Source organism: Haemorhous mexicanus, chromosome 4 (genome assembly GCF_027477595.1).
Source record: "Haemorhous mexicanus isolate bHaeMex1 chromosome 4, bHaeMex1.pri, whole genome shotgun sequence".
Lineage (NCBI taxonomy): Eukaryota > Metazoa > Chordata > Aves > Passeriformes > Fringillidae > Haemorhous > Haemorhous mexicanus.
The window spans coordinates 61723726-61751216 of record NC_082344.1 but is presented as its reverse complement, the minus strand read 5'-3'; the positions used below and the strand labels follow the sequence as shown (position 1 = coordinate 61751216).

Below are 27491 nucleotides of genomic sequence, written 5' to 3'. Positions count from 1 at the left end.
TTCACACCAGTAATAGTCAAGCATATTTGCTTTTAGACACTTGCAGGAGAAGTCAGCTTTTCCCTTAGGAGCAAAGTCATCTTTTACCTAGACAGACTTATAAAGGATTTGGTTTTTTGTTCTTATAATAATTTCTTTAGAATTAGTTTAATTTTTTTTGGTAATGATTTCCAAATACTCCCTATGAAGAATACTGCAGGATTTCTTATATATTCAACTGCTGCAGCTATTGGTATTTCACAGATTTTAAGCTATTTTACTCTAAAAAGTAACATGATGAGGGGGTGGTGTGTGTGTATCTAAGAGCATATACCCTGAAAGATGGGGTCCCGGGTTGCATTTGAAGTCCTCTTGCTGCTACTTGCATATTCAAGCAAAAGGGTTAGACTCAGGTAGACTAAACTTACCTGCCAAAAATGCAAATAGTGTTGCTATCATATTGACTGTTCTGTAATGCAAATAATTAACATGTAAATCATGGTGGAAGTACCTTGGGAAGTCTCTAGTAAAACTGCTTATTCAAAGTAGTCATCTTTGAGGTCAAATCAAGTTCCTCTGGATTTTGCATAGTTAGGTAAGGAATACTTCCATGGATGGGAGACTCTACAACCTCTGGGTGGCATGTTCTACTGCTTGCCTGTCCTCATTTTTCCTTACATTAAAATGAACCTCTTATTTAAACTTGTTTACAGTTAGTCATTATCCTGCTATGCACCATTGTAAAGACTTTGACCCTGTCTTAAAATTAGAATATCCTGAGTTGAAAGGGACTTACAAGGATCATCAAAGTCCAGCTCCTGGCCCTGCACAGGACACCTCCAAGAGTCATACCATGTGCCTGAGATTATTGTCCAAATGCTTCTTGAACTCTGTCAGGCTTGGTGCTGTGACCACTGCCCTGGGGAGACTGTTTCCAATGCCCAACCACCCTCTGGTGAAGAATATTTTCCTAACATCCAAGCTGAACTTTCTCTAGCACAGCTTTGGGACTGAGGCTGACCTCAGGTCTTGTCACTGGTCACCAGGGAGAAGAGATCAGTGCCTGCCCCTCCACTTCCCGTCAAGAGAAAGTTGTAACTGCAATGAGGTCTCTCCTCAGTCTCCTCCTGACTGAGAAAGGCAAGTGACTTTCAGCCACTCCCTGTATGGCCTCCCCTTAAAACCCTTCACCATCTTTGTTGGCCTCCTTTGGACACTCTCTAATGTTTGATGTCTTTCTTATACTGTGGCGCCCAAAACTGCTCCAGCACTCAAGGTGAAGATGCCTCAGCCCAGAGCAGAGCAGGACAATCCCCTCCCTTGCCCAGCTGGCCATGCTGTGCCTGATGCCCCCCAGGACAGGGCTGGCCCTCCTGGCTGCCAGGGCACTGTTGACTCATGTCCAACTTTCCATCAACCAGGACCCCCAAGTCCCTTTCTGTAGTGTTGCTCCCCGGTATCTCATTGCCCAGTCTGTTCCACCCAACACGGGGAAGTACTTCACCCATCCTGTGATTCATAGTGGTAATTTTCCACTACACATGAGAAATTTGTAATTAGCCATATAAAATTTTTAAACACAATGAAATGTATTTTGGGCAAGAAAGGCATTAGAACTCTGAACTTACTATCACTACCAAATATTTCTTAATTGTTATCAGCAGATGGCACCAGATATACTTGGTATGACCTGAATAGTTTGTTTTCCTAAGATGTTTTATTAGGCGTTGTGACTATAGGAAAAACTTGCAAAGTTTTAAATTTGCATGACTACATCTGTTTGAAGCCCCGTTTTTCACAGTCATTATAAAATACAAGGCAGCTGTATTTAGTCCATGTATAACATATAATTTAAACCCAGTAGAACAGCCTCTAAAGTTCTGCAGACCTGATGTTATTAGGATAAAAGAAGGCTGTATTTGTGTGATGTTATCTGATGTTTTCTGCTTTTGATTGTCAAGGTAACAGTCTGAATACAAGAGAAAAGAGTAATTATGTAATGTAATTATGACCAATTGCAATGATTTATTTTAATTCAAAGGTCACATTTAGGATTAATACTTCCTCAGTTTATGTGCTGCATGAGCTTGTAACTATTCAAACCTGTACTGTTAACTATTCTGCACATTAACATTGTGTATGATCACCAGACTGCAATGCCTATGGTGACAGATTTGACTGTCAGGACAATGAACAATGAGTTAAAACCTCCCAAAATAGTGTTTCACAATAGTATTCCATTTATTGAAAACCAGTACTTTTTCACTAAAAACTCAACCTTAGGACGTAATTTGTCTTTTGACACAATGCCAACAGGCAGTGAAAAGCAGCAGGAAATCACAATCCCCCTTGTACCTGCAATCCAGTTGTGTGAGAAGTAAGACAAAGAACCCATGATTGCTTCTCAGTGTGCTTCATAAATTCACTCCATAAATTCACCCTTTTCACAAAAAGGCCACATTTTATTTTAATAACCCCACCTCAACAGCCACCAAACTGTCCCAGTGATGTTCTTAGTTCTATGTGTAAAATTGTTCAGGTTGCTGTCAGGTCATCAGCACGTGACAACAGGAATACAACTGTTTATTCTGAGGCATGTATCATGATTAGATCAGCTAACTTGACCAACCAACAAACAGAAGGAGTAAGTTAACTCTTCTGTTCTCATAAACACTCCACCTTTTTTCTTCCTCTGCTCAGGTTGCAATGCTCACTATTCAACATCCAGTCATATTTCAATGAATCCCTGTAAATGTAGTAGAAATGATCAAGAAATGCAGAATCAGTGAAGAGAATAACACTGGCAGGTAGGTGGTCAGCACAAAAAGTATCTCCTTAAGAAAGGAGTGAAAACCCCACTAAACATTCTTTCCTGATGAGGTTTAAGAGGGACAGCAAAGCAGTCACAGAAGTTTATCACACAAACTGTGTCAGTGTCAGTGATTACAGAAAACCATCCAGATTTTGAAAGGGCAAATTAGATTTCTTAAGATTAATAATCAAAAGAAATTGCAAGTTTTGGATGAAGTAGTGTGTGCCACTCAAAACTACACCTCAGAAAGTAACACTTTTTTTAGTCTGAGATAATGGGTGCATGATTAGTTGTCATAGGTTTGCTAAATGAAATATACATTGTCCAAGATGCATAACCAGCTTGTGACAGCTGTGCAACTGAAAGAAAACAACAAAAAGAAAAGAAGAACTCGAAGTTAAACTCAGGTATATGGTATGGTATAACAAAGCCATATTTATAAATGGAAATATTTTAGAACATAACAAGGATATGTAGAAATAGTAAAGAGCTCTAAAAAGCTTACAGAAAAATTACTTTGGGATGGGAAACATGGCATTAAAGATATCTGACAGAGCAGCCCAGAGAATCTGAAAAGATTCAAGTAATCTCAAACATTTTCTCTATAATTTTGAGCCTAAATTCCTTAACTTCTACGTGAGCATCTCAAGTCTCAGTCGTCTCTTGGTGAATCATCTAACCTGAAAACAGAACCTGATTCACACTCTTTTTCTTTGGTTTTATTTAAAGAGGTCACATTAATATTGCATGGAAAAATGAGCTTCTAAGAACACACAATGTGTATTACTAGAAATACAGAAAATTAATAGTCCATGAACAAAATGTCCGATCAAGCTTTTAAACAACTGTGATTCTGTGATATAACAATGATCATATGTCACACTCTATAATACTCATAGAAAGAAAAGACCTATATTTATTTTTAAAGCATACTGTGTTTTTCCCTTAAAAAACCAGAACAGCTGAACTTCAACATTATGGAAGTGGAAAACCCCCAATCTAAGTCTACTCTGCTTACACCACCAAAAGGGTAAAGAGAGATGTCATACTTGGGAAGAAAGAATTTGGGTTTCAGACACATTGTTTAATGGCAACAATCAGTGTTTGATGACAAGAAGGACTTTGGATTTGCTGACGTGTCTGCTGAGCACAGGACTTCCCTACAGACAAGTGAGTACAAAACTGGTCTCTCACTAATACATAGCGAAGTTGAATTCCTAATGGGAAGACCTTAGTTGCTTACAGCATTTCAAGAGTTTACCCATTTTGGGAGGAGTTTATCATCTTTTGTCCTATATTTTACAGACAAATAGGTATCTTTTGAGATCTTCTGAACAAGTTTCCTGATACAAAAAAAACCCCCAAAAACCAAACCCAAAGCCATAACCAAATTCTGTTAAACTAGTCTGGAAATTAAAAAAGCCATATATAAATTTCTTCAAAATAAAAGATTAATGAGACCAAGAAATGAACTCTCTAATTTGCTCAATGGTCTTAGAAATTGTTCATAGAGGCCTAAATTAGCTACAATAGCAAGAGTGTAGATAATTTTGAGGAGTTTGCAATCCAAACAAGTGTTACTCCATTTTAAAGACAGCCAGCTAAGAATTCTACAATTTTTTAACAACGAAAGAACATTTGGTTTGAGACCAGGTATAAGAACTATTCCTTAGCTAACTATTCCTTAGCTAACTATTCCTTAGCTAAACAATTACTGGATTTTTTTTTTTATTCCTTTCTTCATAAGTTGATACTTGAACTCAAAAACCTACAAAAATTCAGAAAGCAGACTTGGGATTTTCTTAGTAAAACTCTTCGTCTTCCTCCTAAAATCCAAACCAGTTACTTGAATACCTCATAAATTGGTTCCACATGCCCTTTACTATTTTTTGCCTTTTTGCTTCCTGTAATTTGAACAACTTTAAAGACTTTGCTAAGACCTGAACTGAAGCAATATTCTTAGTAAATTCTTACCCAACAATGCAGAAGTACTTCAGAGAATCACAAAAACAACTGGAAGTTTCATTTTCCAACAGACAAAACCTCTTTAACCTAGCATTACTGATCTGGCAGATCAAACCAAAAGAAAATGCTAAAAGCCAAATGTTCTTTGTGAAAAACTTCACTTAGAAGTCATTCACTCCACTAAGGTGAGGTCATGCCAAGTTTCACTTCTCCCATGATACAAGTTCCTCTCAAGGAGTATCAAAAGAGATCATCTGCAGCAGGAGCATAAAGCAGGCAAACAGTGAATAACATTGTACACATCGAGACCAAGAAGAGATCTGACAAAGTGGAAATTTGAAGGAATTAAAATATCTGCCTAGGGAGATGCCACACAATTGGGCCTGTGATGAAAATATAATAAGACTTTAAGAACTAACGAGGTGCCAACTTCATTGGACATTTTATTTCAAATGGAAAATAGCTGGTTTGAAAGAAAGTCAAGAGTCCAAAGGATGCACTCAAAATGCTGTTGCACTCCATTTCAGCTCTTTAAAATGCAAGTAGACAAATCTGTACAGAAAAAAATTTTACATACCCCAGGTTTAAGAGCATAATAATCTCTCCTTCTACAGCAATTTAAAAGGGAGAAAACTAACTTTGCTTTTTTCTCCCACCTATGTGAAGAAGAGACAGTATCTGACTCTAACTCTGTCAAATGCAAGAGAGAGCTGTCACCCTACTCAACTATTCTGACACACACATACTAAACCCCAAAAAAATCTAAGCCCCCCAAAAAAATTGCAGTTACTGCATTCACAGTAACTTCATTCACATTTCTTCATTCACAAGAACTTAAGGAAGAAAATTAGTATTTCTGTTTTTGTGGACAGTGAGGAAACCAAGTAACGTTCATGAACTAAGCTGATTTGTCATTTGCTCATGTACTGATCTTACTTGACAGAGCAAAGAGTAAGAACAGTCAAAAAATTAATGATCTACTAAATACTACATTTTGACAAGAAGTTTTAACCTCCAACCTGGATGTATTTAAAGGAGCAGCTTTCATGCAAAAAGATCCCAAATTCCATTTTGCAATCTGCAAAGCATATTCTCTTGCCTAAAACGTGTTTCCCATAAAAAACCAGAAGTGAGAATTTAGGAACAGAAAATGTTTGAATGCTTCGAATTCCAGAGAATGACACCTGAGGTTGGCATGAAAACAAAGTAGCAGCTCATGGTAAAAAGAAAAATCCAATACAATTTATGAACAGGAATTCAAAAGAATGACACATAATGCAAGAGGATGAAGAGGAATGGCAAGTAGGAAGGGTAGTACTTCATTTGGTGATTCAAGTAAGAAAAAGATTAAGGAAAACCAAAGGAATAAAAACGAGAAACAGCAGAAACATCTATTTCAGTAGATATATTAAAAAAAACTTAGAAAAAAAAATAACCCTGAATAATTTGATTCTTCTAGATTTTTCATCCTGTTTCATAACACAAAAGACATGCTTTTATTACCTTTCTTTCGAAAGAGTGCATTTAGATAGTTTTCTGCTTGGCATTCAATCTTATCAGTGTTGGACTGGCCCTGAGATGACAGTTCCTCTGTAGGCGTTGACTGTGAAGAACCGAAAACTGATGCACGATCCTAGAAAATATATGAAGAGCATAACATCTTTCAGAAGTTAGTCTGCTGGTAGAAAAATATACAATTAAATTACTGAGTTATTGAATGGAATAGAACCACTAAAATCAAACTACCTTGAGTCAAAATGTGGAATGAACTTATTTCCAAAGTTCAATTCTCTGACTCTTACTTTCATACAAAAAAAATAGTGTTGGGGAGTAGAGTAATTTTTAATATAATGCTCATACTTACACTGGCTGTTTCTTTGTGTAAATTACAAAAGGAACATTTCTCATCCATAGACCAGTCAGTTAGCTCTTCTGGCTCACAGTCTTAAAGGAAGAAAAGAAAGCTAGATGTTTTAAACAAGCCAAAATTGATTTTGAGAATAACACACACTTCCTAAGATTCTCTTAAATAAATTCCATTACTAATATGATATATATTTCTTGGTACATTCAGTCATATTCAATACTTCAGATATTTTCAAATTCTTGTCTGGCTTTTATAGCTCAACTTAAAAATAGCAGAGTGCCTTCCTTACAAGAAGAAAAGGTAAACTTGTGTCATTCAATTAATTATCTGTCATAATTACTGGAGGCATCTGAATACTGCAAAGAAAGCTCTGAATTGAAGACATCATTCTTTTTAACTGAAGTGTGCAAACTTGTGGCAAACTAAGCTAAGAATTAGGATACAGACTCCTCACCATGTGAGCTACATGCATTATACTTACAGTATTTTAATTGATTTGATATAATCATTATAGGTAAGTCCAAGCCTTATAGTCACTTGTAGCACTTGATTCATCTAGAAATGTACCTTTATATGTTTTATCAGAAAAGGTACTCTGGTCTAGATGTGTTTTATCAGAAAAGGTACTCTGGTCTAGATGGAATGCGGGACTTAAACTTACATTGCGTTAGAAGACAAGTCCAGTCTTCTACTGAATGGAGACACATAATCTACCTTCTTTAAAATAAGCTCCATTTAAAAAATTAAAGAGTTTTCAGCCAATATCCTTCTCTTCACAGACACTAGTTACTTTAAAACTTTTCCCAAACCAACTGTAGTAGTTAAAATAATGCTTCTAATTTCTTGTTTAAAATGCACATGGCAACTTATTCCAGTTTGCTTTTGTGGCAATTTTATTCTTGTACCCATGAACAATAACGAGGTATTTAGCACCTTGATGCATTTACAGAGACCTTCATTATCCCCTTAACACTTCATTTTGTAGCTAATCCAGTCCACCTGCTTTTCCTCAGGAGATTCAACTCCATCTCTTCTGCACAAGTCTCACTAGAACACCTGCTTCCTGAACACGGGGAGCAAGATCTCAAGATGATGTCTTTTACCTTTACCCCAGACTTCCTTACACCGCAGGCAGTACTTTTCCTACAGTATCCTAGCTATGCAGCAGCCTTTATTACAGCTGCAGTGTTTTGGCAGGTGAATCCAAATATGATTAACTACAACACCAAGGTCTTCTCCATCCTGTTCATGTGCTTACAACCTAAACAACTTTTTCACTCCCATTATTAGTTACCAGGTATATTTCCTCCTTTTCTCCATACCACTAAATTACAGTCAGTTCTGTTTAGGGAGGTTCTTGAAGTTATCTGCTTTCAATAGCACATGACAGTACCATGATCTTGGCTGGCTGCCAACCCCCCAGTCCAGTGATGCTCTCAATCCACTGCCCCTCTTCAAAGGGCAGGGGTGAGGAAGTAAGATGGTAGGAGAGAAAACCAGGGGGGAGAAACTTGAGGGTCAAGATAAAGACAAGGAGATCACTTACCAATTACTGTAACAGGGAAGTCAGACTCAACTTGGAGAGAATCAATTTCATTTATAGCCAATAAAAACAAATTTGCATAATAAGAAAGGGAAAACACTAAGCAACCTTACCACCCTTTCTTCCCAGGCTTCAGCTTCACCCCTTCATTCCTGACTCTTCTACCTCCTCCCCCACCCCAAACAGTGCAAGGAGGATGGGAAACGGGCTGCTCTCATTTCATAACAGTTCTTCTCTGCCACTTCCTTCTCTTTTTTCCCTGCTTCCAGCTTGGGGTCTCTCCCATAGGCCTTCACAAACTGCTCCAGTGTTCTTCCCACAACTGCAGCTCTTCATGAGCTGCTCTAGTACGTGTCTTTTCCACAGGGCACAGTCCTTCAGGAAGAGACTATTCCACAGACCCACAGCTCCTGCCAGAAAACCTGCTCCTGCATGGGCTCTTCTCTATAGGCTGCAATTCCTGACAGAGGCCTGCTCCAGCATGAGATCTTCATAGGCTGTAGCTTCCTTCAGGGCATCTCCACCTGCTCCAGTGGGTCCTCCAAGGGCTGCACTGTGGATATCTGGTCCAACCTGGTCCTCCATGGGCTGCAGGTTCTACGTGTTTCACCATGGTCGTCTCCAAGGGCTGCAGGGGCATCTCTACTCCAGTGATTGGAGCACCTCTCCCCTCTTCCTTCTCTGACCTTGCTGTCTGCAGGGTTGTTTCCCACTGCCCACTGTCCTCCACCCTCTTCCCACAACCACTGAGCTTTTACTTCTTCTCAAAGATATTAATTAAAAGGCAAAATAAGAATAAAATTACTCTGAAAAATAAAGGTTCTTCAGTAGAGCACAAACATAAGGTAAGTAACTCCATATTATTACTTAAATCTAGTTTGCTCAGCTCTAAAATACTGATTTAGAACAGAATTCTGTATTATTGTATTATATGCTTTCAGGGATGCAAAAGAGCAATTTTTACAGGTTGGACAGCTGATGTTTAAAAACAGACATGGTATTTTTTTTGAGTGGACAGTAACAAAAGATAATGAGTAATTTTGCTGAATTAATCTACCTGTCACAGCCCATTACAGCTATTCCTTTAGGATGTCCACAGCATAAAAACAACACTGTTCCCTCACAACAAGTTCATTGTTTTCCTTGCAATCATGAAAACTATTTATGGACCTTGGGATTCTACACCTAACTCTAGGACAGGCTTTATACTTTCAGAGAAGTTCTTCTGCCTTGGAATCCTGAATTTCCACTGGTAAAAGTCAAACCAGAGAGCAATCCTTGTGTATTGCCAAAAAAGCAAACCTTGAGAAACATCAGCTCTACATAACACTAAACCCTTTATTCAAAGCAGTATAAATCACGTAGAAGACTTTTTAAGTCTGCCAGTGAGCTAAGCAAAAGTGATATCAGATATATACAAGATATATCAAATGCCAGACAAACAGTGTCAGGTCACCACCACAGGAAACAACATCCTGATATCAGTATTAAGTTTTTAACTACAGATAGGCAGCCATACTTTCAGAAAAATCAGAGGCACAGACAGCACTTTAATCTGAACAAACTTTCCTCCAGCTGCATTGAATTTATGATGAGGATCATCTTCCCATTTTATCTTGCTTGGGGTCACATGATGAAAGATTTGCAGACAACCTATAATGCTTGCTAGCTCATGAGAAAAAGTTGCTAAGACTGTGCAAACAGCATTTTAATACTAATCACAGTACAGATTATTACTTGAAACCAAAACCCTTTAGCACAAAGGTGTTAAACTTATGTCCATTTATTAAGAATAAATTGGTGAACCTTGACAAAAAATAAAATCTTTTCATTTCTTAAGAGGCTCACATTTTTGTTTCCCCAAACCACTTTTCCCAAGAAGTAATGCCAAATTAAGAAAATTAATTCAGACATCTGTAGTACTGAACAGATTTCATGTTTGTATCTTAAAATACAAAATAATTGTCTAGTAAATAAAATACAAAATAAAATTTGTCCAAATAAAATTAAAAAATTCATCTCTTACTTACCAGTATTTTCTGATTATAATAATGTCCCAAAAGATTTTCCAGCTATTTGTGACAATTTTGAACATATCACCACCTTTCTTTTTATACAGCACTACTGCTTTCTAATAAGTACATTAAAAAAGCTGAAGTATTTATCAAATGCTTCATATGTTTAATTTCATAAAACCTCCAATACTATTAGATTTGTGTTTCTAATAAAATTTTTCACTACTAGAAATACTCCTAAAGAAAATAAGGAAAAATAAAAGCTTTTGTCTTGTATAAAGATGATTTTTTTCCTGGCAGAGAAAGAGCACTGAAAACTTCTTTTTTCCTACAAGACAAAGCTTTTCCTCAGTGGTTAAGAGAATAGAAGTCCAGCACATAATCCCCTCCAAAAAAAGGATACACATACCACCTGATTAGAGGAACAGCTTTTTAACAGTTTAGCTAACTATCCATAAGTAGAATGTAAAGAATAACAATTTATATGTGAATCTACTTAGCTGAAAATGGGTATGAGAAAAGGATTAGAAAGCCCTAAAGATTCAGAGACATAAAGCCTCAGTTCAGAGCTTGAACCAAGATCAGATGCCAAGATACAGAACTTGAGCCCTCTGCAACCAGAAGCTGCAGAAACCAAGCAGTCAGGAAAACAAACTGGTGCTGCATAACAGTGACAAGAACCACTTCAGCAATTACAAAGTAAATCCTACATATAAAAGAATTTCAAGACACAAAAAAATGTTTAAAAGGTATTTTCTTGGAAAAGTGTAATAGTTTAGTAAAACTGAAGTGTACCTTTTAGCATTTAGATTTGCCATTGCAATTTATTATTCATTCAAGTAACTTAAGATAATACAAGACAATATTTCAATCTATAGATCAAATACTATTTCAAGAATGAACAAAGGAGGAAACATATCAATCGTGTTATGTTTTATGCACATTATTGATCTTTTTCATGTCACAATAGATAAAGCCAACAACATAAGAGAATAAAATGCTATTGTATCTAAGCAGCATACATTTCAGCCAATTCTCACATATTTCTGCACAAGAAAGCTACATGATTTCTTGAGGTATGTTTGAGCAAACACACCCTTGATGCTAATGAGCCATAATATTGCATATTGACAGTATTAGTTTAGTGGTTACGATGAGGAAAATAAACAGCCTAAAAGATGCAGTAATTCAGGCACATTGCTTAGAGTGTGAAAACCTGAGTTCTAATTCTACCAGCCATTATTTTTTAACTAAGGCAATTTATTTACTTTGTATCTTAGTTTCATTACCTGTGAAATGAAAAGTGGCACTTAGGACAGTGGAAAAATTTGTACAAATTTTACTTGAGAGTTCTGTATTAATCTTTAAAACAAAATTCAGACTTCAAATCAGAAATAGCCCTGCACACCATACTAATGATAAAGCTGACCTCTACCGTACCAATATAAACCATTTCACAAGGCATTACTGAAGTTACGGATACCAGATCTATAAAAATGAACCAAAAATAAGAGTAAGGTAAGGTAGGCATCCCAACCTACCAGCAGCTGGCTCCAGAACTAAAATAAATTTTACAGATGCCTCAGACATGGAAATAGGCTTTAATTGTTGAAGAACTCTTGCACATTACTGACAAAAATGTTCAGAAATTGAAAAAATAAATAGGTCTGAGATGTTGTACTTTAGATAAACACAAAGTGAATTTTCAAGACAAAGTCACAAGGGCATCAAATAGCAAAGATATGCAAGCAATGGAAATATCAGATTTTAAATAGGTAAGAAATCTTCAACAGCATGAGGCAAATAAGTTAAAACTTTACCCCTGAGACAGCTCAAATATCTGCACACATGAACTCTAAAGGAGCAATATGAACTTTACAGTGTAGCGTATCATGCCCTTTAACTGTAGCTTAGACTTTGGCCACTACCTCATTAGTTCAGTACTTTCTGCCTTCTTACCCAAAGAAAAAAAAAAAAAAAAGGTTAAAAAAAAAAAAAGTAAAAAAAGTAAACCCTTTTCACGCAAAAAATAAAGAATTAACTACTAATCAGTGTAAAGCCCAATACATACAACGTATTGGAATTACAACTTGAAAAAAACAAAAGAGATACTGCACACCTATAACAATATCCTGTTTCCTTTTCAAATATGCTTATCACAGCAGTTGAAAATACTAGTCATGAAAACAAGCTTTAATCCAACTGTACATATTTCTTAAATGTTTTTATGTCTTATTAGTGGCATGCCTAGCTTGAAAAAGGAAAATAAAATATTCTGAAAGCATCAGCAAAGTAGTATTCCAAGTTCCCCACCTTCCCCATGAAAATACTGTGTTATGCAGCATACAGTACAGGCCAAGGAAATTGCACATTATGAAGGGGACAAAACCATTACCAAGTTAAAGCAATAGCTCCAAAAGTATTCTAAGCAAAGATACACAGCACACGCCAGTCTGCCTCATGTACTATCAGACAATGAATTAGAAAGAAATGAGATAGAACATTTTTACGGTTTCATAACAGAAGTAACATTTTTTTAAGTCATAAAATTAACTTGGCAAACAATTCTTTCAATACTCTAAAGAAAATTTTTGCTGTATCATCCCCATGTTGTGAAAGATAAATCATTCCATACTTAACTAAGGACTTATGTGTTATTGACAGCTATTCCAGCAAAACCAAACCCATTTGGACTAATGCTGGATCTTACAAGGGTTATGGAAAAGGTGTGTATGTACGGATACACTTGAACATACTATGACTTTATATATATTTATACATAAAGTACTATAAAAACTAAAAGTTTGGTGTACATATAATAAAGATGTAAAAATATATGAATATATAAAAAGCATAAACTTTCTTGACAACCATAAGACCAAACTAGCAGCCATTACCTTCCTTTTACCAATTAATGTCAATAGGAAGCTGAGGAGCTTGTCTGTCCTTTCTAATGGATATTCAAAAACAAAGTAGGAGATGCAGTATTCCAGAAGAGTAAGTCTTTTTCATGAGAGCTTTGCAGAAAAGCTTAGCTAATCCAAATTCCCATGTATGGGAACAAAACCTATGTATCACTCTCCCTAGTGTTTTGCTTAGGCACAGTATTGACAAGAAAATCAATAAATGAACATCGGAAAGAAAAGCACTGGAGATTTCCTTTTTCAAATTCAAGATATATACTTGAAACTACTTTTAGCTAAAAGAAAAACCAGTAAGTTACAGTCATTGCACTAAAAGCTGGTTCATTTACCTTCAAATAAACTGAGGTCTCTTCGTAGCCTTGGTCCATAAAGCCCTTCTAAAATACTTTCAAAACCTGGAGACAAAAGAAACATTTAAAACAGTAAATGAAAAGTTTTTTAAAAGAAAGCAAATTCTAGAGAACTGGCAACAAGTATCCTCAAATTCTAAGAGCAATTCCATAAATTGTTACATTTATCAAACAAATATTTACTCCTTCCACTATAGTACTATTCAATAGCATTAGAAGATAAAAATAAGACAAGGCAAGTGCCATCTGCCCACAATCAGCCTATTAAGCCATGCCCCAACAACCTCATTAGACTTAAAATAACTACCACAGAATCCTAAAGGTGGGAGGATTAGCCTCATAGCTCTAAGCAAGTGAAGGAGTTTCTCTCTTAGCCTGAGAACCAGAGTCATGTACAGAGAGAAGAAAAAATGAAAAGAAAAATGAAAAGAAAAAAAAAATGAAAACTTTACAGATCAGAAACTTCTCATGATCGCCTGAAACTACATAATCTGAGCAGGCTAATATTACAGCAAATAGAAAAAAAGCAAGCTTCTTTTGCTTCTGATACCATGGCAGTTCTCTCTAGCCCTCTGTATCCGTACAAAAACATTTTAAAATGGAGGATTATATAAATCCAATTATTTTACAGATTTACCAGCTAGTCTGTTTAGGTATTTGGTAAAAATTAAATACTTCAGTAAGGGTGATAAGACACAGAGCAAATCAGATGATTGATAAATAAATAAATAAAAAATGTTTGAAACCCCAAACCCACAAAAAAGTGCATGACAACTGATGAAATATGGTGACAATTTAGAGCATCAATATAACAGAACTTTCATTCAATATAGAAACAATTTCCAAGTGCCCCCCTTTCTCCTTCCAAATAATAAGCTTATTTGAAAATAAGAGGATAATTCAAAGCAGCATTTGAAGGTTCTCATTCTTTATACTAAAGGCCTGTCTGTAGCTATTTTGTTAGACCAGAATTTTGCAAGACAATTTTATCATCACATTACATAAAAGATACCAAAATCTTCAGGAAACAACTTCTATCAACAAAGAACATTCAGAATCGCAAAATTTGTTCATCATGTGATGTCTTTTAAGACAACACAACATCCTGTTCCCTCCCCAAAAGTTATATTTACTTTTTGGTTTAGACTGTATGTACACTAGTATAAGGAAGAATAAATATATACTATATTTGAAGCAGACAAAGGAAGCTATCTTAACACATAGGAGCTGTACAGTTTGACAAGTCAGATTTTGTTAAAATTTCCATTGCAAAATAATTTTAATATATGGACTGTACTGTGAATCAATTATAACCTCTACAAATCTGATATCTGAGCTATAAATAGACTTATATATTGAACTATATGGATTTCATTTTCCACTTTTCTTTCTACTAGATATAGTACCACGAGACAACACAAATTAAATGACAAAACCACTGTCCTCTAACAAATACATATACACACATCTTTTAAACAGCCTACAAGAACTAGAAAGCAAAAAGCCCAAAGCCCAGGCACACACTAAAATTTACCTTAAAGCATCATCCAGCAACTCTTAGATTCAATGTAATATAAATTCACATCACATCAGCATTGCACAAATTCCCTGTTCTTCTGGCCTCAAAGGGTTACAGACAAAAAAAGGCAGGAGAGATGAAGCCTGAAGTTAAGATAGCAATCCTCCAAACACAACAGAGTGGAAACACAAACCACACCATGTGTATTGCCATTAATGTTACACACTCTAAGCCATTTTAGGTGAGCAGCTAGTTACATCCTGCCAAATTACTGTCCCTGGGTAAAGAAATGAATGAAGCAGCACTTGGAGACAACCCTGTGTATTTCAAAAGAGAAAACAGCAACTCTTATTTTTCAGTACTCCATCAATCAAACAACAGGAATCTTGTTCACCATCCCAGTCAGCACCCAAAACCTCCTTGCTCTTTGGATACCTACCACCCTTCCCATCCTGTGGAGGGTGGTACTTGTTTCTGCCTTTACTTTTCTCCTCACCTGCCTGCCCAACTACCTGCTCCTGCCTATAGAAAATCAAGAGCTCAGAAACCCAGCTCTGTAAACAGCAGTTTGTCAACAGAAAATGCAATTTCAAAACAGACTTCCATACAGCTTGTATTAAAGATGGCAATTAGCATACTGTGGGAGTTGTTGGGTTTTTTTTTTTTTTTCTTTTCTTACCCTGAGGAAAGGATAGACCAGCCTGCTTCTTTGCTAATTCACCAAACTTAATTCCATCCTACCCATCCAAAGGGCTGCTTTTCTTCCTGAAGTATTATAGAACTTCTCCAAGGAACCAAAACAGACTTACCCTGCCCAATCATTTGCTTCCTCACCTGTGGACACCTGATGCCTTCTTTTTAAAGAACACTTACTTGTATAACCTAAGAACATTAAGAGAATCTTTTTTCAGACCTTAGGCTAAAAGTTTCCCAGAAAGCACCAGTCGATGCTCCACAAAGTACTACTGCCTTTCAGCAGAATTGATACAATTTCAGTTTAACCTAAACATGAAGATGTTTCTTAGTTTCTAGTACAGATGAATGAATGCTGGCACCGTTTCCTAAAATGTAACCATCTGGACACAAGAAGTTCAATAAATCTTTGTTTTTCTTCTTGAGTCAGTATGCTTAAGCAAACAGCAGCAGCAGCTTTGGAACTCTCCAGAACCTGAAGAGCCTACAGAAACCTGTCAGAAATACACTTTGCTTATATTTTTTATGATTCACTAATGGAAAAAAATTTGCTTCAAAAAGTTTTACAGAATTTGCTGTCTCATGGTGGTTGATTGCCTATTTGACTCCAAGCTGCCTTTCAAAACTATTACTCAAAATCTGATACTTTCTAGCTCCAAACTTAAAAGCAACACTTGGCTCTAGTAACTCAGAATACCCCAAACGGTCAAACTCCCTCTTTCTCTAATAAATTTACTATATCTTCATATAGAAAGAATCAGCTTTATTGTCTGACACCTTTTAAAATCCAAGATAGGCTCCTCCAACAGTCTTCACAAGCAGAAATTTGTGATAAAGCAAGTCTCTTAACCCAGTTACAAGCTTCCATGGTTTGTATTTTTGAATAAAGCCGTGAACAGGAATTTTTTCCTCTATATTAACTCTCTCTCCCACCTTTCCCCCACCATCGATGCTGCTTTCCTCACTCAGGGCAGGGATGGGACAGGAACTCCCACGAGGTAGGCTGAAGCTGTGACCTCCAGCAACAGGAAGGGGGCTCTCTTTTTCCATCGGTACCTATTTGGGTCCCGAAAGGCAAACTGCCCAGGAACAAGTTCTATCAGGTTTGGCATATTAAGCCATGGATCACAGCAAAGGCCACCAAAAGGAAGCAATAGGTGACAGTAACTGCAGGTTCCCATGGGGCTTCTGCCCAGCAGCTAGACTGGCTGTCACAGAGGTTCAGCTCTTGCCTGTGGTCCAAACCCAGAATGTTACAGAGGAACTCTTACGGCTTATCTGACTGTTGAAAATATCATCTGTTACCCATCTATCTGGCTACCATGATACTGCCAGAAGTGATCTTCAGCAGACCAGAGCTAACTACAGGAGCACAGGGGCAACGCTGAACAACACCAGGTGTCAATGTAATATAAAACAGAGCCCAGGTGTTAATCCAAGGTGAAGGCTTTCCTAGGGTAAACAAACATCCTGTGGGATCAACAAGTGTCTACATGACTGCAGGCAGGACTTCAGCTCTTATGACATCAGGAACCTTTAAGAAACAGAGTGCTGGAGAAAGACATGATCTATTTGATAATGCAAATCAAAACTGCCAACAGGCTTGCCTCATAATGAGATGTTCAAACTACGTTTGTCAGGAAAGTGGAGACTGAAGCGTAGAAAGGAAGAGAATGGCAGAGAGGGCAAATGCACACAAGGACTTTACAGTCCTCCTGAAGAAGTGGCATAAGTAGGGACACAGCTTAAGTAGCTGTATATGAACCCATTCAGCAGAGGAAGCAAGCACCAGCAGTTATACACCAGAGCACAAGAGCACAATCTTACTGGTGAGACAGTTCACACAACTGCAGTGGATGGATATTGGCTTTTAAGAAAGGGGAAGTGAGTAAGTCAAGGACAGCACTTAGATTTTAACTTAAACAAATGGAGTATTAGTGTGGAATGGGCTACAGGACAGTTAAAAATCTACAGGTCAGGATTAAACCAGGTGAATATTATAGTGAACATCTGTTACAGACTATACAGACTGTCAATCAAGAGTCAGTAGATCAAGTCTTTAAAACACAAATAACCCCCAAAAACCATGACCCCCCCCCAAAAAAAAAAAAAAAGACATGCTGGAAATGCAACATGCCAGTGCACAAGTAACTCAGGTGATTCTGCGGTGTCTGGAGGACAAACCTGCCTAGGGTGATGGACAAGCTCAACAGGGGAGGCACTACCTAGCTGCTACTCATCATTAAGTAAGAGATAATCAGTGATGTAACAGTTAACAGTGGTCTTGGCCACTGCAGCCATGAGATGGAATGCAGGATCCCAAGGGAAGTGAGGAACTTGAATGGCTGAGTAACTTTCTGTGCGCTTAGTAGTCACTGATTTACATCCCTTCCCCAAGATAGGGGGAACACAGTGGAACTAGAAGTGGGATACTGTCTTGTCTAAACCAGAGAAGTCTCATATGGGCCAAGGGTCTATGGCAAGGTTTTTATTGAGTTATCCTACTAACTATTTCATAAAGTCAAAGAAATTGCAAGGTGAAGGGCAAGTCCAGTATATTCAGTGTCTCTACCAGTTTACTCAGATTTAAAACAGGATTATTAAGTCCAAAGGAAGCCTTTAGACTGTCTTCACAACATTTTATTTAAAATCTTAGAGAGAAGCTACCTTTCAGCTGCTCACAAAGCTTAAATCATAAAGTTCTCCATAATGTTTTATCACTGTAAACTTCTTAGCATCTGAAACATCTTGAAGCCCATCTACACATTAGAGAGTGCCACATATGAATAGTGCAGGCTGTAAAATTCTTTGTCATGAATAAAACAGAGCAATAATTAAATGGATACATTCCAATGCAAGTTTCCAACACTCTGCAATTTATAAACACTTAGAGGTACTCAAGTAATATACGGGGACTCTTCCTCATGGCCAGACCCAGCCTTTGTTCATCCTGCTCCTCAGCAGCAGCTGTATGGCTTTGAATTATAAACACCTTCTCCAGTCAGAAAGTCAGAAGTAGCCAAGCAGTCCCTGCAGCTGGGGAAGCAATGGACAGTCTATGCTGCACTAAGCCTAGAGAAAATCATGAGGTGAAGATTTACAGAAATTTTAATGCAAAGTTGGTCTAGGATAAGTCTGGACAGATATAGTAATTGAACAGTTATCCAATACAAAGTGAGGTTAGACAGGTTTAGCTATACACGGGCTATTGTTTTTCAAAGAGCTTTATCTCCATAATTTCTGAGAGAAAACAGTTACTTCAGCCTTGGAGTTGAATTCAACAGCCATCTCCTCCTTCCCTCCCCACATCTTCTAAGTGAATGGAGACTGCAAGTATGTTTTCAAAAAAATTTGAGTGACTCAGACTATGTGTTTGAAAAATAGTCAAAAAAAGAATAAATATCATGTAATAAATGGAAGCTGACATTTGACTACCACTTTCAAATGAACCACTTGGTGGGTCTGAAGATAGGAGTAGTACTTACTCTACACTTGGGAAAGGGAACAAATATATGCACAGTTTGTATTAAAGTTTTTGATAGGTTTGGTGCACTCTATATCACATTAATTTCTTGATTCCTCTAACCTTGTATATGGCCATATTAGCTCCTAAATTTGTATGTTCTTTTCAAATGAAAGTCCATTTCATAAAAGCAGATGTATTTCCTTTCCATTTTGTCTTTTTGTTTCTTTACTTGTCTTTCTTCTCTTCCTCTTTCCATGTTTCTGTTTAAGAAGTAATCATATTCTAGGGCTTTAGCTACAATGGGCAATATAGGCTTTTTTAAAAAAAGCCTATATTTGGGACATTTTACTAAAATGTAACCATTTTTAGTTAAAATTTTAAGAAAGCGTTTTTATTTGTTGTTTTACTCAGCACTAGAACACAATAATAATAAATCTCAAGAGGTGCCTTACAAAACTTGTACAAACTATAATAATGACACTAATGACCTCACAGTAAGCCACCCAAAAAAACCTTTTGCTGATACTTGCTCTCCCCTCCTCTGATCTGTTGCAGCTTTTCCAGTTTAGGAAAGTATAAGCAGATGAATTGATAAACAGCTTAAAGATAAAAGTGCAAATATTTCTAAACAAATTCACTTCTGTTTTGATATTTTCTAAGCCATAAAGATGTTTTAGTCATACCTCTAGATGCATACCAGAAACAGTAGATTAATGCTCCTTACAGGGATAGAAAAAATTTAAATGAAAGGGAGATGCTTATCGAAATTGCTCATCTGATTCATAGTTACTGCTCTACTTTTCATCTGATGTGAAAGGTTACACTTTAGATGAGATGCTATTGTCCTCCCTAAGTTGCTCTGTGTGTTAAGGAATTTGGAAGATTTTGGGTGCATGCAAATTAAGTTCTGCTTCCTCCCTTCTTTTCCAGCATATCATCAGCTAGGCACAGGGTAAGACTGCTGAACACTTCTTTGAAGGATAAGGCACGCATGTGTATTTTTACTCCAATGAAATGAGACTTTTAGCTTTAAGCACTATGGCCTCTGGAAGCCCCGCAGGAAAAAAAAGAACCTAAGAACCTTGAGGCTCTGTAAAACACAATTTTGTTAACCCACCTAAGAAAGTCAGCAGCAGTGTATGTTGAAATCTTCACAACCTTTGTGTGCCTAGAAGTTTACTTCCATCACACTTCACTTTGTGGCTTACTACACCAAGAATCAAATCTGAATTATGGTAGTTCAAGTTGTTTTACTGAAGTCCAAAACAATTGTTATTTAGCTTCTTACATAAAATCAGGCCTCAACCCTGTTAAGTAACAAACATCAGCGAGGAAGATTCATATATCCTCCTTATTTACTGAATTTAATACTCTCAGCAGAGAAAACAAATGTTGAAGAAAAAAAAAATGCACATTTTAAGCAGTATGGAGTTCAGCCCATTAATGTTGCTTTTTAAATCAAAACTAATGTGAAAGTAGGTTCAGAACTGCTGATTTCAATTCTTAAAAGGTTGCAGAATTTCATAAATGGTCTTTAAAATGTAATTAGGAAAATCCAAAGAATAAGATTACTTTTAATGAGATTGAGCACTGTACTGCCACACACAGCATTAAAATTAAACTACCTTCCTTTATTTTTTGGTGCAGTAACAGCTCCTGTTACTTTACCCAGTTGTTAAAGGGACCTGATAACAACTCATGAGTTTAGATTCTGTTTCTGCATTTGCCTCTAAACACTAATCTAGCTGACATATGAATGCTAATCCCATTCTGAAGTCATACAACCTATATTTTGAGCTGGTATTTCTTGATCTATGAGGACTATTACATAATTTGCATAAGGAGTCTCAGAATCTAAAATCACATTGGAAAGAAATTATGGACAAGTAAGGACTGAAAGACAGATCCTGCACGCTGGTTTATGCCCCAACCAAAAGCCAACCTTCTCTATTACCTGCCCCTTTCACCCCATACACACTTTAATTTAATTTAATACACACTTTAATTTCAGTAGCAGTAGCTTCATGCCAGTGAGTTTTATCTCACAGCAAAGTTGTGAGATAAAACTCACTGACATGACTGACATTACCATGAGAAAAATAAATTTGAATTCCCCCCACTATTCTTGTAACTTTGCCCTGTTTCACGCACCTGAAAAGTGATTCCTTAATCCAAAATAGTACTATATCTAAATAAAAACTTCAATTCTTCTTCTCCCCATTCTGTAAATTTTCATGACTGCATTATTTAGCTTGGCTCAGTACAGGAGTTTATCTGGAGGAAGTTTTGTAATTTGCCTTACAAAGACTGCTACCTTGGATTAAAGCAATCATACCACAGACAGAATTCAGCTTCACTGGTTTTGTCAAATATTAGAACAAATATTTTTTCTTTATTTGTTCTTTTCAGACAAAGCACTAGCTGCAGCTTCCCTGAAAGAAAATCTTTTACTTTTCTTCAAATTCTCTCTCAATAGTGCTTCAATATTTACTGATAAATATTATTTATCATTAATACAGGTTCAAGAGTAGGAAGCAGGATTTTGTTTTGGCTTACTCAAAAAAGTCATCTGCCTTTCTTACAAGTTAACCCTTTCATAGGAAAGGGACTTGGAGCTCATGTTCAGTCATCTTTTAGCTTCTAATCATGCTAACTTACAGCCTTCTGAAGTACACACCTATATTTTCCAGGTGCAGCTTGCACTCTGTTGTCCACCATTATTTGCCACTACAGAAGGGAATGGGTTTACCTGAAAAATGGTTATCTGCTTCAAACTCTTGCACCTTTTTTGTCTCCAACTGATAGGAAAATAAAAGTAATTACATCAGAAACTCAAACCCTTCAAGAGTATGTGTTTATTACTCATCCATCACCAAGTTCCTTTGATATATAAGACCACTCTCAATTATGTAAAAAATATTTTCTGAGCTTTCTGTAGCTCTAATTCAAAATTTTGAAAAAAACCATAAAATAATTACATCAATTTTTTATTATACCTAGTTACCTTTATCCCACCATTATGACATGAGCAGAAATACCCTTACAACTTGTTAAAGTAGAATACTCTGTAGAGAAGGGAGTTATTTTAATATTTTATAGAAGTGGAGCAGTGTGTTTAACAGAGAAATTTAAATTAAGCTTTAACATCTGTGTCTGTTTCTTTTGCCTCTCTCTTCCTTCCACAGGTAAGCAGCTGTCCTTTTTGCCCACTGTTCCCCCCTAACCACAGAAGGATTAATAATTGGAGTCTTGCTTATATATTGACATAAATCTCAAAGTAACAAGGTTTTTGTTGTTGATTGTGGCTTATTTTAGTTTGGTTCTACTTATATATTTCTTTAAATCTACTACTACAACAATCCGGAAAGGATTGATTATTGTATCAAACAATTGAAGCACTGAGATAAAAAAAAGGGAAAAAAACCCCCAAAAATACAAACACACTAAGCAATAATTAAACACTCAATAATCACCTTTTTGCCATTTATACAAATGGCAAGAACAAAAAATAACTTTCTAGACAGAATATTCAAGACAGAAAGCATGACAACGGAAGCAAAAATTGTAATACTTTTATTCAAACATTTTATTTTTCCTGTTTGTAACATCACTACAGAATATCTATTCTTAAAATATATTATTTGATAAAGTGTTGGCCAGATTATCAGGTAACAAGCAATGAATTTTTCTTGCAGAAAAATTTTTGAGACTTAATTTAGGACAAATTTTGCATAGGAACAGAGCAGGGCTGGGGCTTCTGTTGAATATGTTGTCTAGCTTGAATCCATTTCTTGCTTATAGCACTAAAAAGTTCTCTTATAATAGAAACTCCTAACATTTAACTTAAAACACTCATTTTCTTTACCATATTGATTCAGTTCCCTGAGCAAACAGGAACCAACATACCAGAGATTCCAAACTGAAAGGGAGGAAATCCTCTATTTAGACTCCAATACAAATTCCAAACCATAGCTAAAATGATGCTTTTCCTTCTCTGCAAATCTGGACTCTAAGAACTAATGCAGCTGAGGACACTGCTGCTGCCAGCAAGACACGGTGACTGAAACTTAAAATGAGACTACAGAACCACGTCAGTTCTAACTGCTTACTTTTCACTTAGGATAAAAATCCTTGGTTTCAACTCTCTATGCTGTGCTTTACTGTGCGGCTGGAGACAGTGATGAAATATAGTTTCACAAAAATACTGCGTACATCAAAAGAAGTCGCTGTAACATGAGGCAGTTACAAACATTAAGATGAATACAAAGAAGGAGACTGACACTGGCCATACCTCAAGAGGCAGAACAAAAAGAGGAAATGTCCTGCCTCCCCCCAATTGTTCACAATTTTAAAGAAAAGGGTGGCAGCCAACAGGGGTGGGAGGGGGAAGTTTTTGTAGGTTAAATAAAGACTGCAATTAGCATGAACTTAGAGTTCACATATTTATAAATCACAGCAAGAAAAATGAGGTTCAATAAAAAGAGAAGCAGTTCCATTCTCCTAAGTAATCTTCTATGCCAATGTGTCCTTGCAGACTTGTAAACAGGAGAGCCCAACATGACACTTTTTACTGTACCTTTAGCCACTGCTAAGGTTAAAAGTAGATTTAATTTCTAATGTAGCAGTGAGATATTCTGGGAGACTTGTTTTACTTATAATTTAAAATACCTAAGGAAGACACTTCAGAAGTGACTATGCTGCTCTGTGGGTAGGCAGAGAGAAAAATGCCTCCAAGTGACAGTTACTAAAACTTAATTTCTGTTCTCTCTAAAAACTGTCTTTGAACAGTAATCTAATCCCAGCTGCTGCACTGGGACATTTAAATATGGAATTGGTGTGAATATTGGTGCTCAGCCTGAAGCTTATCCTGCCTTTCTTTTTCCAAGACCCTACATCAGAGCTAGCTAGGCACCAACTGTTACCCAGAACAGTGCCGGCAATAATTTGACCAGTTCGTAGCTTGTATCCTTAGAGAAGGAAATTCAGAGGAAGGAGGAGACTGTAAAAGATTACATCCAGCTTGGAAAAATGCTCACGACATTTAGTATCAATTTAAGTGTTTTACAACATGAGGAGAACAATGCCCAAGAGTAAGACACAGAAACAACTGTCACTTTCAGAAAACCATGTGCCTAAAGCATATGTCTGTTTCTTAATAAGCATTTCAAGATTTACAAGAGGACTAAAAAGTTTGGCTATTTTACCTAACAATTTAGAATTGTTGGACAAATTCTTTTCTTCTCCTTGAAGGCCTAGTCAGATGCTCACTAAACCACAGAAAAAAGTCAAGTCCACAGCGAGTCTGTAACAATGGACAGGTCACAACATTGTTTTACTACTATGCAGTATCACACATGCAACCAGCATCTGGGACAAAGTCTAGGAGTCAGTCAACAAATAAACAGGTCTTGCACACTTCCCGGATTATAAGAATCAAAGAACACTGGGCTTTCCACTAAGAAAAGCTTTTAGAAAAAGTACCCCAGTACACTGAGCCAAAAAAAACCCCAAAAACCAACCAACCAACCAAAACCCCCCCACAAAAAAACAAACAAACAAACGAATCAGAACATTCCTAACCTGATGGGCTTTTATGAAACTGAAGCTTAGGATTCTGTGTTACACCATGTGTCTACTGCAAGCTAATGAAGTTACAAGTTTTCAGAGCATTCCATGAAACTGCTGCCTGACACAAAGTTTTACAAGGAAGAAGAATTTCAGAAGTGATTCATTTTCAATGGAATTTTTAGGTTTCTTTTCAATTATAATTTCTATGTCACTCAACCTATTTCCCACAAATAGCTTTGAAATGATGAACTGGAAGACAGTCATTCATCTCTCCCAGCAGATTCATCTTCCTCCTATTCAGAAACCATTTGTTACTGAGAAACTATTTACTGGTTTCTATTATTTAGAAAGTTTGAAATTGACTGAAACCCTGCAACTAAATTGCACTCAAATCAGTTGACACTTTTCTTACCTCCTGAAGCTCCAAAAGGAACAGCTCTTGTATCAAGCTAGCAAACTATAACACAGTGGGCAAACTATAAACTCTATAAATTTCAGGTCAAATTCTTCAAAATCTTTATTTTCATACATATCATTAACACAAATGCTGAAACCAGATAATTAAAAAACATTCTAATAATCCTAGAAGTACCATAATGATAGCATGAAATGAGTGGAATATATGTTTTTAATAGTAGTTAATTTCTTAAATTTGTCTGAAGTTCACTTTCCTGCATTTTATAATTCCTATGCCATGTATTTTCACCTTTAATTTACAGCTTATTTTTACAAATACTTAGTTTAAAAAAAATAAACCAGCAACCCTTCCTCCCCCAGAAGACCCTCTAATAGCCATAATTTTTAAATCCAGGCAGAATCTGGCTTTGCAAACTAGAAAAAATGTAGAGCCAGCAACATGTTGATAAGAAACCGACTTCTATCTATTTAAAAACTTCACTTCAAATAAAAATTTTTAACTGTGCTTACTTTCTCTAAATATGTTCTGGTGCTCAAGTCTTAAACTGCAAGTGCCCCAGATGCTCCTGTAAGATTGAAAGAACTTAGCTAAACTGTGATTTCAAACCAGTTCCTAAACATGCTCAGTGAATAGAAGAAAAGATGTCATTGCTCAAGGCACATAGGCAGTGCATCCCAGCTTACAGGTCATGGACAACCAACCTGGAATCTGCATCATTCAAGTCAACATCTGCTAAACCTTCAGAATACACTGAAATGAACAGACAAGAGTTTTCAGCTGTTTAACTTTTGATTAAGAAGGCTGAATGATTTCATTTCACCCTGGAGATCAGAAAAGCAGAAATACAGAAATAAAGACTTTAAACACAAATTTTAGCTTTGCATTGGGCATTTTCATCACACAAAAGGTGTCACGTGTAAGAAGAGAACAGGAAAAAAGTCTCTGGGATTTGCTTTTAGTATTTGACACAATTCAAAAGCTCAAGTAGGTGTGATTGGGGTTTGGTTTTTTTGGTTTTTATTTTTTGGTCTGGCTTTTTTTTCTTTAAGCAATTAGCATGCATCTGTGCAAACTTTTTATAAACTTCCTCCCAATCATTTATGGCACAAGATAAAGGGAGAAAATGGTAAGCTTCAAAGTGTGGGACTTGAACCCATCTGCAGTGGAAGAGAATTCTTATAGCACTGAAATTCAACCATATACTAGATATGAGAATTTACTGGGAGATTTTTGAAACAGTTTTGTATTACATTTCTGATTAGACTCTATAAAATTCACATCACTAACAACTGTCCAACCTGAGTTGGGAAGCAGGGAGAACACCACAAAGGAAAACCAGATACACTTTTTTAAGTACCTAGTGGCAAGATTCTGAATTCTTGAATCAGGTTGGGAACAGACAAGATCACTTACACAAGGCAGATGGCTTTAAACAGTAGCTATCCTGTCTTAGAAACATTCGGCTCCTTCTGTATTCCAGCACTGTCTTTTCCTTAGCAAAAGCAAATATTAATTATTTCCACAGACAGTAATTCTCACTACTAAATTTGTTAGTCTGCTTTAAAAACAGAGATACCTCTTCACTGTATACTGTGCAAAAAGGAAAAAAAGTGGATGTCCCTATTTTATTCCTTAAAAAACCAACTCAGCACAAATTCTGCACTAAGATCAAGCAGCTGAAGAAAAAAACAAAAAGGATTCAAATCAGTTGGCTTGGGGTTCACTACTTCTTCTCCATAAGAACCATAAATTAGAAGATAAATAGAAAATGCAGAATCTTTAGCAGAGTTCATTATTCTACTCACAGTTTAGTGAGATTCTTTTACCCAAGACAGCCATAACCCACTGTTTCCCACAAGTCTCAAGCAAGACAAAACAAGAAACTTCAGTACTTTGAGCTGATCTGTAAGTAGAGCACTTTTCCCTCCTAATGAAACAATTTGGAAAGACAACTGCAACCAGTTAGGGAAGCCAAGTGAACTGTTAAGTCAAGAATACATTAATAGGATTTCTTAAATGAAAGGTGTGATCACAGTCTGCATTTCCAGCAAGAGGGTAACTTCTGCAGGAAACAGATCAATCTCAGTACCAGCATTCAGGAAAACTTAGTATAAAGTTACTTGTCTGGTACCAAATTTCTTAAGTCAGTATCATAGGTCAAGATCACTCCTATCTCACACAAAAAGCAAAAAAACATTTATTACTTGTCAGAAAGGTTGAGAATGAAAGAGGAGAAAATGCCTGATTGCCACTTGAGATGCTGAATGCATGAAGCTGTTGCGTATTCAGTCTGCAACTACCCTGAATGCCACTTAACCAGGTCAGTTAAAGGCAGGTGGAGAAGTGCAGCACCACACAGAGCAAAGGAGAGT

The 27491-nt window shown here is 36.6% G+C and overlaps 1 protein-coding gene across 8 annotated transcripts in view; it reads right to left on the bottom strand.

Annotated features, from left to right (window-relative positions):
• The window catches only part of LCORL (ligand dependent nuclear receptor corepressor like), an 82176-nt gene that overhangs the window by 43290 nt on the left and 11395 nt on the right, over positions 1–27491 (bottom strand). For all 8 annotated transcript variants that reach the window (XM_059845093.1, XM_059845092.1, XM_059845096.1 and 5 more), the window contains exons 2-4: positions 13435–13500; positions 6621–6700; positions 6260–6389 (exon numbers count right to left, since the gene is read on the bottom strand). In XM_059845093.1, coding sequence (XP_059701076.1) covers positions 6260–6389; positions 6621–6700; positions 13435–13500 — 276 coding nt within the window. The remainder of the gene's footprint in view (positions 1–6259; positions 6390–6620; positions 6701–13434; positions 13501–27491) is intronic.